General features: G+C 37.8%; 1 protein-coding gene across 1 annotated transcript; it reads right to left on the bottom strand.

Moving 5' to 3' along the window:
• Positions 1-6,424: 6,424 nt before the first annotated feature.
• On the bottom strand, positions 6,425-14,708 carry paip1 (poly(A) binding protein interacting protein 1). The gene is made up of 11 exons (XM_080895279.1): positions 14,287-14,708; positions 11,836-11,987; positions 11,521-11,718; positions 11,274-11,386; positions 10,724-10,835; positions 9,872-9,997; positions 9,651-9,757; positions 9,251-9,368; positions 9,085-9,139; positions 8,577-8,655; positions 6,425-7,504 (listed from the first exon to the last, which is right to left on the bottom strand). The coding sequence occupies exons 1-11, from the start codon at positions 14,483-14,485 to the stop codon at positions 7,417-7,419; spliced, it is 1,347 nt and encodes a 448-aa protein (XP_080751405.1). The 5' UTR covers positions 14,486-14,708; the 3' UTR covers positions 6,425-7,416.
• Positions 14,709-16,043: the final 1,335 nt, after the last annotated feature.

The following is a 16,043-nucleotide window of genomic DNA, read 5'->3' as shown; positions in this document are numbered from 1 at the left end:
ACTCCTTTATTTATATCAGTTTACTCAGTTATTTTCACAAAGACTGGAAGAAACAATGCATACCAGTATTCACAGCTAAACCTTTGTCTTACCTCCTTTGTTTGCGCAGCATGACAAATGTAAGACATCTGTTGAGCTGGAGCACCTTTAGAGTTCAAAATTGCCAAGTTTAAGAAATTCTGTAGTAGTGATGTGAAGACGTTCCTGGAAGGGGGCAGGCTTCTTTTCTGGGATAAGAAACTGAAAGTGCAACTTTTCCCAAAGTTAATAACTGACTCATCGGTCTCATATATACAAAGAAAACTGCATCTGTTAAAGGGTCCCACCTTTAACAGGATACTACATTCGTTTATTTATAGATATTATTTTACAAAAGCGGTATCGAAGGTTTTAAAAGAGTTAAATTTGTTAAGTAATGCTAAACAATCTAAGGAAGGATCTTGAAACAGACGAGCCAGCAGTTTATTTTCCTGTCAGGCACATACAGAATGTGGCAGTGTGGGAGAGTCATTGAAAATCCCCTCCAAGGCGACTCATGAATCATTCCAAGTTGGTCAGGATGTTAGGAGACGATTTGTAATCACAGGCCAAGCCTTTTGTTTCACAGGATGAGGTAGCCCGCCGTCACACGTATGTGTTTTTTTTAAACGTAAACTTGCTTTCCTTATTTGTTTGTCTTTGTTACATCTTGGCATAAAAAGGTAGTTTTGGTTTTATTGTGTGTTTTTCCAGGGTTTGAGATACAATTTGTTGATATTTGTGCCAGCACCACTACACCTGTGACTACAGTCAAAACATTTCAAAATAATATATTCTCAAAAACTCTTTCTACATGAGTCGCTAAAATTCTGTCAAATGAGCAACTTTCCACCAGAAACATACATTCCCATTTAAAGTCAGGTCAGTAGTGTCATTCTCTGGTTTGTTTCTCTAGACAATGTACTGAAGCTTCATGAATATCCACAGTATTGCTTCACACTTGCAAATTACAAACTGAGCACACATCTCATTTATTTCCTGCTTATAGCACTTGCACACAGATCATAACATTATCAACCACTTGTTGAAATTTGAGGACCAAACTCCTAAACTCTTTTAAAGTATCTTTAATTTTTTCCCAAGTTAAAGAAAGCCATTTCAGAAATGCAAGTGCTCTTTGTGTCATTTTCTGACATGTGACATTTGTTGCAGTTTTCTGTGTTTATTTGACAAGTTATTAAATTTAAAACATGTTATGCAGAGGATGGCAGAGACATGAATACAGGAATGAAAGCAAGTTCTGGGTGAATGGATTGTAGCACAGAGCTAATCCCTCTTTCACACCCAAATGCTGACCAATGGGAATCTCCGGTCCTGTTTGCCCGGTTGCATTTTGAGCCACACAGTCACATCCAGCAGGCTCACAGGGGGCTCACGAGTCAATGACTGCACACAGACTGCTGTTGGAAATGTGACTGGATGAAGTTACTATCCTGTCATGTGACCAAAAATAGATATGTAGAGTTATATACAAGATTTGTACATATATATTTTCAACTAAAAAAAACAGCACTAAGCAAACAGGGGGATTCTTTTCTCAGCTTTATTTCATGCCAGTCATGAGTTAGCAGCAAGTGGTTTGTAGATTACAGTTTTTTACAGCCGCTAGGACACATTTCTCAATACTTAGGTCACTTTTGCAAAACTCTTCACACAATTCTCCTAACTGACCTTCAGCTTGGCAAAGCAGTTCATTTCACATTCAAAATGCACTACAACTACCAAAACACTTTATTCAGGTCTCAAATAAACTCATTCTTCCAGAACACTAGCAAAGGTTGACAGCCGACAAACACACTTTGTCACCCACAAAACAATGACCTAAAAAACACTAGCAACATGTAGCATTACACAGTGTTTTCTTGTGTAAAACAAGGACACATCTCTGTTTATAATTTCAATATATGTTACTGGAATGAATCAGACATCATGCAGAATTCGTCAATATTTGTTTATGTATTTTTAGTTTTTTGCACTAAGTAATCCCAAAATACAAGAATTTGTATACACACCATCCACTGATACACATACAATAGTAATGCTAATCTACTCGGTCTTCTCCATTTGGCCACAGGTTCCCATCCACATCACATCTTACAGTTTTTTCTGATTGCTTAAGCACATTTTTTGTAACTATTGGCTAATTTTGCAAAACTCTTCACACAAATAAGAAAACCTGTCACCCAATAATCAAAACATTGTAGTTCTCTTGCAAAAGCAAACACAGCTAGATTAACTCTTCACACCTTCGTAAAAATGGTGTTTCCGTATCAAACAGTACACACAAGCCATCATCTACTAAGCACACAATGCGCCAACTGCACACTGATGGTATGAATACAAAACACATCTGGCTTTTGCTTTCTCTGTGCACAAGGTAGGCTATGTCAGTTTGGGCTCATACTTCTGTCATAGATCCATAAGCATAGAGGGATCCAAACTTCAAGTACTGGTGTTTATTCAAACACATCAAAACAAACACAAGTGTTCATTTCCAAGTATAGGATTATTTGCAATCGCCATAATGACTATATGGGTTACTTGGTCTGCAGTGAACATGCTTCCTCTGCCCCCAGCATCTGGTCATCTAGCAATTCTGTAAAGTAACAATTTCAGTATTTTTACATCAATGGTATTGGTGTGTTTCTCATTGGCATATGGCAGTGCTACAAATCTTTGTGCGAAGTGACTGTACTCACCGATTCTCATTTCAAGATGTCCTTATGGTACTTGCTACAGTGTAGCGGCTCGAGTTAGGCTGGACCCGTTGGCCAGCTACCCTCAGGGTCATTCCACGGTTGATTACATGGTCCACTATTGTAGCTCTGATGTCATCAGCAATTCTATTTCTTACTCTTCCTACCCTTCCTCTCCCCCCTCCTCATCTTCCTCTCCCCCCTCCTCGTCTTCCTCTTGCTCCTCCTTGTCCTTGTCGTCCTCTTCATCCTACTTCTTCACCTCCACGTCCTCTTCCTCGGCCTCCTCTACTTCTCACTCTTTCTGCTCCCTCCATTGTACTCCGCACACACAGCTTACCTGTATTATAGTGCTTAGGCTGATTGCAAAGTGAACTAATTATCTAAAGAAGTTTTCACATGTGAAAGTGTGCCAGACAGTTGGCAAATTAGTGTTAATGATAGCCATACATGTGTATACTTTTGCTAGGAGTGTGTTGGAAATTTGGTAATTGAGTGTTGTGCAATGAATTGTGCCTACAGTTTTGCAAAGTGTGTTACAAAATTGCAAACTGAGTGCAAAGCAGTTTTTGTGCTTTTAGTTTTGCAAACTCAGTGAGTGGTTTTGCTATAAGTCTGAATAGTTTTAGAGATTGTGCTACAGGAATCACAGTTAGGGTTTAAGCATTCAGAAAAAACTGTAATCTTCTGGCATGCCAGAATTGAAGGAGTTGAAAAATTGAAGGAGTAACACCTGTGTAGATGTTCATCTACAATGAGAATCAGCTGTGGCTGGTTAAACTGCATTTTTAGATTTAAAATATGTTTCAATAAAATATTGCTGTTGAATTTTGCGGTCTTATTCAGTTTTGCATTATGTTATTGTTTTGGCCATAAGTTTAACAGTTTTGAAAACAGTATGTAAGTACATGCAAAATGTCCTGTACGTACAAAGATTTTTGGCAATTGCTGTGTCCGAGTGAGAAAATAATTCATGAAATTTGAGAGATGTAGTCATTGAATGCATCTTGTGCCAAAACAATGATAACTGATCCTCAGTTTAGCCCACATAGACTTCTGCTGTGCTCACTGTTATACCACTAAATGTTATATACCTATGTGGTATGTGACTTTTGTTGCTATGATGCCAGGTCTCCCTTGTAAATGAGATTTTTAATCTCAATGAGATTTTTACCTGGATAAATAAAGGATTAATAATAATTTTAAAAAAAACTGTGTGAGGAGTTTTGCAAAAGTGCCCTAAGTATTGAGAAATGTGTCCTAGCGTCTGTAAAAAACTGTAAGATATCAGCCATATGCAGTGTGCTTCCTCTATGGATGACACATCCACATAAATTTGGATGACACATAAATTTAAACTGTACTCATGAGCTGTTCATTTTTAGCAGAGCAGTTTGAAACGGTATGTGAGATAAGTGATAAAATTGTTTGATGGCATTACATTTTATGCAGACTAGAAAGCAAATGTTCCTTCTTTTGTTCCAAAATGGTAACAACTGGCAGATGCTAACTGTTTACTACCCAGAAAGTCTCTCTCTCTTTTTTTGGTATGGCAGTGAATTAGTAATTGAAAATATATTTTAAAAAGTATGTACTAATACTGGCTTCATTCAAAGTTCAAACTGTAACTGTTGTTGTTATTATTGTTGGCTTGCATTTCCCGTAAATGGGCCACCATAGCGCTTTAACTACAACATCAGTAGCACAGTGGCACGGTGGTTTGCACTGCCACATCAAGAAGGTCCTGAGTTCAATTCCACCATCAGGCTGGGGTCTTTCTGTGTGGAGTTTTCATGTTCCCCCTGGGTTCTCTGGCTTCCTACCACAGTCCAAAGCAGGGAGTGGGGATATGTTAATTGGAAACTCTAAATTGCCCATAGGTGTTACTGGTAACCTGTCCAGGGTGTATAGGCTCTAGTGCTTTAAATATACAGACAAGAAAGAAATGCAAAATATATTCTGAATGAAACTTGCTTTCCAATGCTTCCATAGAACATAATAGCTGTTTAACTGCATCAAGAAAAAATATCTCTGGTGTGTCATCGAGGTTAATGATATAGTATAGTGTTTTCCTGTTTTCCAAAAATGTAAATGTAGAAATGAAAGAGATGTGAGACTGAGAGGCTGTCATTTTGTGCTTGTGTTTGGTAGAAAACACGGTACCATCTATTCTCAACCAATTTGCTGCACATCCATCTCCTTGTAACTCAGCTTCATAATATAAGGCCAGTACTGAAACTAAATAATTAGTCTGCACAATTACTTAAAATCTCAAGACAAAAAAAGACCTCACCACTCCTTCATTTAAGTTAAATGTTGTGTTGTGTTGTTCATGGACTTCCCTGACAACGAATGACTTACTCACTTTACAAACATTATTCACTTTATTCACCAAATGGTAGCAATCACAATTGTACAGTTTCATATCTGTAAACTGGGAGACAGTTAAAAGGGTGGAACAATCACACATGGAGCAAATGGAAATTTTTAATGCCTGTTTTCTCACTCTGTGCAAAACAATGATACACAAAAAAATTGCCAACATTTCCAAGGAATGTTCCACTTTGTTGAATCTGTGGCATGAAGATTTAAGGCAGTTCTAAATGCAAAAGGGAGTCAACCGTGGTACTTGCAAGTCTACCTAAAAACGGATGTTAGTGTGTATATAGCAAGCAAGCAATTTATTTATATATTACATACTGTGTCATATGCCAAGGAGTAAAAATGGGTTTTAAGGCGTGTTTTAAAAATGGACAGTGAAGGGGCCTCTCTAAGGGGCAGATTGTTCAAGAGATTAGGAGCAGCAATAGTATAGTACCAAAAACAATCATACAAATAAGAAAAAAGCTAAACCTTTCTAGAACTTTAGCTAATTGTTATGAGCCATCACCTCTTACTGACAGAATGACAACTGCAATGAGTGTTTGTTTCACCATCATAACCAAAAAATGATATAACAGGAGTATTTGTATTGTGAACCCTGTTGAAACTTCTACATTGTACTAATATAAAGAAAAAATATTCTTCTTGACTGGCAAAGCCTCATGACTCTAACTCTTTACTTTGATGGCACATGTTTCTGAAGTTTGGTAGAGCACTGTTCTGGTTGCAGCAGATGACGTACCAATGAGTACAGGTCAGCAATGATCAAATCTAGTTGTTTGATAGGATGTGATATGATTTATTGTCCCCTTAGGGAAAATTGATGTGGACTCAAGTACTGTACTGACACAGAGTTACCACCTGATGGCAGAGTTTGTTCAGAAGATGTTTCTAGGAGGCATATCTTTTAGTATTTATACACACAAAGTAAAAATTCTCATGTCCTTTCAGGTCCAGGTAAGTGTCATAAATATACAGCCATGAATTCAGACAGTCCCTCCCAGTTGACAAATACAGTAGTGAATATGGAAGCTAACACTAACAACAGCTTGATGTCCGCATTTACTGGTAAGTTTATCTTGCTTCTCTTGTTTTAGGTCAGTCTCCTTCCAGTGCATCCTTGGTACAATGATGTGAGGTAATGTTTGTTTCAATGTTTTTTTGTGTGTGTTTTACACACAAAACACCAACACAAAACTTACTATTGAGACAGGAAAAAATATGGATAAAATAAAGGCACTTAAAAAACAACAAAAAAAAAAAACAACAACTATAAACTCAAAAACACAAATCAAGCAAATGCAGTCTCACATTATAAAGAATTTATTGCAGGCAAACAATACTATAAATAATATTTACAAACTATAAAACAACATTCCGTTTTATGGGAGCCACAGATTGCTGGTAAACAGTCTTTCAGTCTCGGGATAACAAGGAGTCCGTTTCTGCAGTTTAGTTATGCAACCCTGACCTGCAAGATGTGTATATATTTGAAAGTACATTCAGGAAATCAATTGGATTTAGATGCAGATTTCAGTTTTCAAGCTCTGAATTTTCCACAAAGGTCTGTGTCAATGTTCGCTTCACAGTTTGTGAATGAATTTAAATATTTTCTTATACAACATTTCTTAATTGGCACAGCTTTCCACAGAGCTTTGGAACACTTCAGTTAGCTGCAGCCAGATGAATAGGTGAACAGCCCAAAATATAGTATTTAATATCGACGGTGTGATGCAATATCACAATAGTAGGGATAAAGGCTGTAATACGTAGTAAAACAACCAACTCACTCATCTACAGAGAATTTAACATCAGAATAAAGCATCTCTGTGATGCTGTTTTTCTGGCCTCTACCTATAGACTGGGGGAATTAATTAGCAGTTAACAAATTATGCACACATTAGATTAAAACACATCCACCTTTAAGAAAATAACAACAACAACAAAAAAAATAAATCCACAGCAAACTACTTCCCTCTTGGCATTTAGTTTAGGCAAAGGAAAGAAAATCTTGGAAGCTACTTCAAAAGAACAAAGAAAAAGCTTCCATGTCAAAAGAAGTCTAAATTCTTCAACCTTCTGAACAGTTATCCCACTGATTGTCCCAATTTTTCTAATCAACACTGACTGAAAACAGTGTCGTTAATGCAACTATGAACAGCTCGTTTTGTTAAAATGCTTGCAGTAAAATAAAAATCTGAGCCTATCAAATGCTAGTTTTTTCTTTTTCTTCCGGCACGTTGAGTGGGAAAAGTACAGTATATGCCTGCTTCAGACTTTCAGATTCTTCGCTCTCACGTCATTGTTGTCGTTTCCTCTCCGACTCTAAACAAAAATTCTCAAAAGCTTCTATCATCTCTGGCTCCATCTCGTCCTCAAAGTCGTATCTGTGAATGCAACACAAGGGATTTAGAGGCATGGATGTTACTTTTAAGATCCTTAAAAGTAAAATGTGTACATTAAAGTATTTGGCATTTCAAAGCATATTCAGAGAGACACACACACACAGCTCTGAGAAAGAGAGAAAGAGCGGGCGGGGGGGAGCAGGAGTGAGTTAAGCCCTCTTTCACACCCAGCTGCTGACTAAACTGAATCTGAGACTGTGGACAGCCCTGTTGCATTGTGGGGCAGTCAAACACAGCTGCCAAGCTCAGGGGCCCACAGGTCAGTGGTGGTCACATGACTTCTCTTGGGAAGCTACTATCCGATCACATGACCAAAGTTGTGCAAGCATGGTGACACGGTTGAATTCATACAAAATGTGGTCTAAATGACACCACGGTAACATGATACGAAGATTAAGCTAATTAGTGCACCTGCAGTGTTACTGTGTGTGCGCACTATGAGAAAGGTGTAATACTTTTACAGAAAAACTCAAATTATTGCACTTAGCGGCTCACATTTGTAATTCTCCAGGTTTACATACTCTTACTTGCCAAAGTAAACAAGGAGTTTGATATTAGATGAGAAGAGAACCACAATGATGTCTGCAACACATTACATGTGTGGATTAATTGTGCGCCTGAAGGGCATTCAGATGTACAAAAATGAAAAATAAAAAAATGCTAATGCTGTATTCAGCAAATTCAGCATTTGGTGAATGACTATGGAGGGCAAAACTGTCAAACTAAGAAATTAGCCAGTAAATTAATCCGGTTCACCAAAAATAATAAAGCTTTTTAACAAATACTTTATCTGTGTTTGTATTAAAGCCCACATTTATGTTGTCACACTGCATTTTAAGTGTATTTTTCTTTCAATTTATCTACTTCTACTTTTTCTGTGTTATTTTCCCTATATGTATTCCTCTATTTCTATATGCATTAGCAGAGAATTAACAGGTGTATCTAGTTAACAAAGCAAGAAGCTTCAGTAAATAAGATAAGAGGGGGGGGGAACCAAAAATAAATAAATAAGTCCTTATGATCCTTATCAATTACATTTACAGTGGGTACTTACATTTCATTTCCATTTTCACCATATACATCATGGAAATAGTCCTGCCTGTCCAGCATCTCTTGGTATTTTTCAGCATAATCTGTAAAACCATAGAGATAACAAGATCAGCATCATAATCGTATGCCAACTTAAAGTAGTAGCAGCATGTAAATTACATACAGGACAATGACCTGACTGAGGAGAGCCAAGAAAACATTTAAAAATGTGTTGAACAACACAGACGTAATTGTGCACGGGTCAAATTTAGAACAATTAATAGAAAGATTCTGTTCTATTCGGCAAATACATGCTGCTGTTTGAACTTAATAGTATGTACCTACAGCCTGCTCAAACGCTACTAGACAATCCCTAAAAGGACTACAAGTGGACTGGAAACAGAAACTTGAAAAGAGCCAGTTTAAAAACGCACATATATTTTAAAAAGTCCCTTGCCTACAGATGTGTGCATATCCACATGAAGGGCTGATTTTTTAATTTTCTGTATGCATGGACATATCTATAGACTGACCTGGGTCTGCTGCTGTGAAAGGAGTGCCATCTTCTGTGTAGAATGTAGGTTCATTCTGGAAGGTTGAAACACAAATGCATGAAAAATAAGAAATAAAGTGAAAGATGCAGAATTAAAGGAAAGCCAAAAAGAGTGATATGAGGAGCATGCCACAGTTAAAACTGACCATGAAGTAGTTGGGGTCATTGTCTGGTGTGGCACTGCTAGCTGCTGCAGCTGCAAGGACTCTGCCCCAGTCACTGGACCTCAGCTCCACTAGTTTAAGAAGCATCTGTCTCACATCTCTGAGAAGAAATATTAATAAGAAACTTTTCTAATCAAGCTGATATGGCAATTTACGGCTAAATCTTAAATTATGGCACATGCTCCCTTGATCCTAAGTTTAGAAATTTAGAAAATTGTGTTCATTTTCATGAATATTTCACGAAAATAAATCAAAAGATTTTTGATGACCTGATGAACGTGTTCACATGTGACCATCAGAGGCGACTATGCGTCTTTCTTTTTAACTACAAAGTTCAATTTAAGAAGAAGCGGTACATAAAAGATCAGACTGGTTGTCACACCTGCTGCAGGCAGCATCCAGAACAATATCTTCTATTCTTTTGATTAATTCTCCCATGTGCGACTCTCCACTCTCTTTCCAGGCATCATCCAAGACAGAACCTGTCAACTGCAAATTCAAAACATTCTTATTTCCTCCATTAATGATGGACAAACATCAAAAGATTTGAAAAAATTAAATTAAATTAAAAATCTGGTAACATTTTCAACTGAACTCTGACACCTTAAGCAGTTTGACAGCGCAGATGAGATTTGCATCCACAGGACTGGAGAACAGACTGATCAACAGGTCTTTCAGAGCACCTAGTAGGACACGTGCTCGAACTGGAGGTCCCTGTCCACTTTTTATCTAAAAGATAAAAGATTTACACACATGTGGAAAAGTGAATGACACAATTAAAAGATGACAGTAATCTGGTCAGTATTCTGGTATTTGGGACTTACACTGTGAGATGCTCCTTCCTAGCTCCAAAGACAAGATTACTAACTAGCTGCCAGGAAAGTAGTGAGGCTGCTTATTAAAAGAAAACCTTGCATACACTAGGACACTAAGCTATGCAGCATTTCAAACACTCAAATTATATTTGGTGATTAATTTTGGCATTTTTTCATCTGTTTGAGAGCAAACACGATGGTTTTATAAATTTAATGGCCGATTCATTCTGTCTACTTTGAAAGCTCTGTCACTGCTAACCTGCATTTCCATACTTGTGGTTTCCTACTGAGATGTTGCCCAGATTGCTTGTTAACATGTCTATATCAGCTGCCTTAAGTCTCTTCTCCTGACATCAGGAAGATTGAAAACTAACCTCTTCTGACTGCAGCTAGCAACTGTTTTCTTTGCTGTGATCTGTAGCTCTAAACGAGGACCCGCAGCAGATGGAGAACTGATTGATGCACACTTGCGCAAGGCTCACTAAGGCTGAGAACAGACCAAGGACTACTAACACTAGATGCTCTTTTGAACAATAGAGTCTTACTATAGGAAAAAGACTCACTGGGGTAAGCAGACACCTCCCAGCTATCAACACAAGCAGAATCCAAAGGAGAGACTGCAGCGACTCTGAGTTCTTACCTCCAAATGTAGGTACAGCTCTCCCAGAAACAGCACATACGAGTGGAATTTCTTCTGAGTCTCTGGCTCTCCACGAACAGCTGCATCCCTTTGTTGAAACTCTGTTTGACATCTGCAACAGACAACATTCTTACTTTTGAAGTCACAAACTGAATCTATGGGTGACATTCTGTGGTGCTGTACACCTTACATATGTTTATTAACTCTTACATTTATATGCCAGGCAGGTCACAGGGTAAAAGTCTGACCCCATAGTTTGGAGTGTTGGTTTAAAAAAAAATAAAATAAAGTAAAAATAAAATAAAATAAAATAAAAGTTTTGCAGAAATAGTGAAGAAAATAAAATTCCCATCTTTAATTACAGCTAATTACTTACAACAAGCAGAGATGGAGAGTGCCAGTATTATAACAATTAATAAATTTGTATTATTTTATATTGATCCTGCCCAGTGCAGTGGTTAAAAATGGTTATATACATCTTGATTTACTTTTCATAGGAGCTTGTCCAAATTTTATACATACAAATCAGAAGGAGAGGGGGAAAAAAGACCTTTTCAGAAGGAGCTGACGAAAGTTGCCGCTTGCCGGGGTGATTATGAGATGATGGGAAAGGTAGTTACAAAGCCTGGCACCAGTATAAGCGAAGTTTGGAATAGAAGTGGACTGCAATAAAAAGAAAGGCAAAGATATTAGTGAGGCCCCCTTTACAAAATTGCATGTATTGTAAATGCATTTTGTAAATATGTGTCTAAAGGTTTTAAATTATATTATACACTGCCTAAAATTAAAGACTGAACCTGTGTGTAGATCAGCTCCACCAGCTCCTTCAACAACTCTTCAGTGGTAACCCAGGAATTGAGAATACCAGTAATGTCTTCAACATCTGACTCAAAGGACCCTGGCGAGGAACTCAGGTGGCCAAGAAAGTCTGTGACTGTATCAGCCAGAGTTGGTTCGCCGTAATAGGCATCGCTGTCATCATAGTAAGCGGAGTCCTATACAAAAATTGAAAGAAAAACATGAAAATTCAGAGAAAAATTCAACAATAACTCCAAAAACTATCACCATAAAATGCATCAGGATCAATGTGTAGTGCGAAACTGTTCTCTTACATCATATTGGTTAAATCCCAAAGGCACAAATTCGGGAGCATTAGCTGAAAGCTTTGATGACTTGATCATGGAATCCACATCATTACCACCTCTTGAAGCAGATGTGTTGTTGTAATTTGGACTCTGCGGAGGTCTGCTTTGTCTTCTATAATCTGGAAAAACAAAAATATTTCCAGGCTTTGCTTTATGGGAGACTACAAAGGTGTTTTTAAAAAAGAGAAATTAAAAAAATACTGCTGTAATGTGGTTTATTTTTAACAATCTTTGGGGCAACAAAGAAGGTCTGTAACACTGAGGAACAAGCTTTATCATTGGACGAGTGGACAATATATAGCACTACATGGTCTCTGTCATTGTTTTACTTTTTTTGGACTTTTGATTCCCTTAACAAAAATACTTAACACCTTTGACACAACAGGTGGACGTTGCTTGCAGCATGCACACAGATTTGACATGACATTTAGACCACCAAATAAAACAGGTAATATAAGACGCAGCACTGTCCAAAAACTTAACACGAGAAATGAATGTTAGCTGTGTGTAACAACACAACAACAGCAAAGACCAAGACATGGTACTGTCTTTGTCTACTGTTAGTTCAACAGAACTAACTTTGCACTATTAAAAGGTGTACTGTGTTTTAGGAGAAGCCCAACCTCAATTTAAACACTGGGATGCCAAAACTCATTTATATGATGAAAAATCTGACCTTAAAATATGTAAATGATTCTGGTGTGTAGTGCCCAAAACTGATTGTCTGACAAAAAAAGTATTATATAATTTCTCAAAAATATCCCTGACGAATGACAACTTCTTTTGATGCAGAAAGAACATTACCTCCTGAAGGCAGACACTACAATCAGCTTTTGGCAAAGTGATTTTAATGTATTTATTTATTCAGTCTCACTGACAGTAAATATGTCTTCTTTTTTTTTTTCTCCTTTTTTCCAAGAGCTATTTGGCCAAGAGGGCAGCAGAATCTGCAGTGAATGCAAATGTTCCATAATGTTGGGACACATTTTATTGTTAATTTACCAGCGCACGTTCATTTGTCTGTCTTTGAAATGTTGTGTATTTACACACTGGCAATTTAAATGTGATATATTCTTGACAGGTATCTGATATCTTCTTTGCAGAACAATTCGGCAGAAACTTAATTTTGAGATTCGGTGATATTCAGTGGTTATCCAGATCCACAGTGAACTACTTCCTGTGTGGTTACCTCAGGGAAAGTGTGCATTCAGGTAAATCCTGCATAGCTGCAGAGGTAAAACAAAGCATCCAGAGAGACTGCATCCATTCCAGTTTATATGCTAAGCGACGCTGTGTTTGGATTAAAAGGGATAAAGTGCATAAATGTTCTCTTCCTGGTGACCATCTAAGGAAGGTAATTCATAAATCTTAGATAATATGAAGAATATGTAATAAATTGTAATATTTGCACTTATCATTATTATTTTCAAAGATACTTGAATTTAAAGTGTCTCCATCATTATGGGACATCCTGTATAATGTAATAATTGCATAAAGATATTTAACTGTCCACAAAAGGACTGCATTGATTATAATGTAGGCTACAGATTAGGTACAGCGCAGACTTATGAAGATACTTGCAAAAAAGGTCATTTCTTTATTTAATATATAATCCTACTGATTAAAGACTATTTAGCAATGGAAACAAATATATCAACATAGAAACGGTGCTAACCACTCTTTTTCAATAGGAACTAAACCACCACTTTATCTGAAGCGCCACAAATATGAATTACGGATTCTTCATGACCTCATTCCCTGTCATTTGTGCACCACTCGTGTATTTCTGATAGTTCGTGAGGTTTTAGATGACTAATACTGCGTTTTCCTCCATCAAGTATTACTTACATTCATGATAGCCGACTTACTCTTACTGTAAAGTGTGGTCCTCTGACAATTTCATGAAAGCCTCTTTACTAAGTAACCCCTTAAGAAACAAGATCCAGGCTTCTAGTGGTGCAAAAACTGGACGTTTACGGAGTCTCGTGAGCTTTTTTAAATCGTTGCTTCCCTCCCCAGTGCCAAGCTAGTTCTTCCTCCTTTTGCGCTGACGGTGGGCTAACTTTAGCTAAACCAACTCTACAAGTACAAGCACAAGTTTAACCTGAGTAAGACAGAGTTGACTAAGTGCGAGCTTTATTTAGATGATGCCTAAGATCACATGAAATCCAACAAACGCGTGGATTTCCCAACCGAAAAGCACTAAGGTTAGCTTTCCCTTAGCAGCTAGCTAATGTCAACTCCAGATTTATCACAACCGAGCGCTCCCCAGAGGAAAAATGTCAACCAGATAATATTTACACTCAAACAAACACATTCTGTGCTTTAGGTCTCCTTGCCATTGAGTTAAAATGACAAATACCCGAATCTGAATGCAGCTAGCTGCATTAGCTGAGCTGCTGCTTGACAGCTCCGTACCTCCATCAGGTATGTCGCTGACAGAGCCAATGCTGTTCTCGGTAAAAGGAGGAGTTGTTCGCGGCTGTCTCAGCGGCTCTCTTTGGTTGAAGAGCGGGGTCTTGCTGTCAGCGTCCCCAGCGCCTGTCATGAGTCCGGGGTCTGCTGGAAAATTACGGGATCTCCCTGCTCCGGGAGCTCGGTCGAAATTCTCGTTCATGACTGCTCGGTGTCAGCCTCGGCTCTTAATACAGCATCTGATATAAACGAAGATGTTCCGGTCGCCCTTCCAGCTGCCGTTTTCCGTGCGTAGCGGCAAGTGCTTGTTTTTTTTTTTTTTTTTACTGTAAAACGCGTCCTATCTCTCTTTCATGGTGGCCTTTTCTCTATCGGATAGTATCAGTGTGTAATGCTACATAACTTTTTCGGCCACTTCCTTTAACAACAAACTTGCTGTCACTGATTATCCAGAATAAAAAAATCTGCCTCCCTCTAGTGGCACGGAGTGGAAGTGGGCGCTGAAATAAATACCGTCTTGCACGGGATCGTTTAACGCTTAAAAACAGTAATGTATTTTTTGAATGGATTACTGCACAAAGGCCTTGAAACGTATATTTAACATTTATGGAACATCTGCAAATTTAAATGAAAATCCATTATATGAGAAAAACTAAATTCGCACAACTCTGCTTGGAATATATATTTATTTATTATTTTAATATTTGGCACCACCAGCTGTATTCTTCACACAACACGAACGCTCTTAAGCAAGACTTCTTTAAGTGTTCTTTAGGAATATTTCTCCAGACTTCATGATGGATTTTCAAAGCTAGAAGCATTTGGGGGTCATCGTCATCCTAAAAATGGAGCCGCTGCCAATCAGATGCTTTTCAGTTGATGTTCCTTTTTGGTCTTCCTCTTTACATATTGATGACAATTTAAAAGAAAATTTCAACTTTTGGATTTATTACTCCATCAGATCTGTTGGACATGCCTGAACCTTCTCTCCCAGTTTCACCTTCTTAAGAATGTGCTCCAGAAAGCACCGAGACCATTGCTGATGAGGCTTCGATGAGCAGTATTTGGATCAACTGAAGGGCCAGATGGATCACTTTGTTCCTGTGTCAGGTCTTTGCTGGATTTTTCCTGGTTTCTTAATTACCTGATTTTCAGACGCTTTTCATCTGCTCTAGAATTATCATATGTTATTTATCCCTTCTTTCATCCTCCACTTGTCAAGTTTTGTTAAATTTTGTAAGGATTATTAATATTAATGTTAGCATTAGTAGCAGTAGTAATAGGAGTTACAAAGACAAACTCGTTTAAATGCAGATATTTATACAAAATTTTAAATATGATAATCTCCTTGTAAGGAAGACTCCCCCTTCCTACAATTATTTGTATTAAGTTGTACAGCACTTTAGGACTACCTTTCACTTTATTAAAAACACCTTAACTTGCACTTTATTTAGCGTCGCATTTTAAGCACATCAATAACATTTGCATACAAGAAGTTTAATTATTTATTGAATATTTATTGAGTATTTTAATAATTAGCCAGTAGACTTTGTTCCAGGTCCTGCACAGCTGCTCCTCATCAAGAAATGTGGCGGTTGTCTGTGAGGAGAAAAGAATTGTTACTAAGCAAAAGGTAAGGAGAACTAACGCAAATGTGTGCAAGGTCTAGAGGTAAAGGCGGTACAAAGAAGTGACTTACAGAGATGTGATGACTCACCTTCCCTTCCTCTGTGCTCTCCAGGATGTTTGGGCAAATGTTT

Source organism: Rhamphochromis sp. 'chilingali' (genome assembly GCF_963969265.1).
Source record: "Rhamphochromis sp. 'chilingali' genome assembly, chromosome: 10".
NCBI lineage: Eukaryota > Metazoa > Chordata > Actinopteri > Cichliformes > Cichlidae > Rhamphochromis > Rhamphochromis sp. 'chilingali'.
The sequence above is the reverse complement of the archived record's forward strand: the minus strand, read 5'-3'. Positions and strand labels throughout refer to the sequence as shown.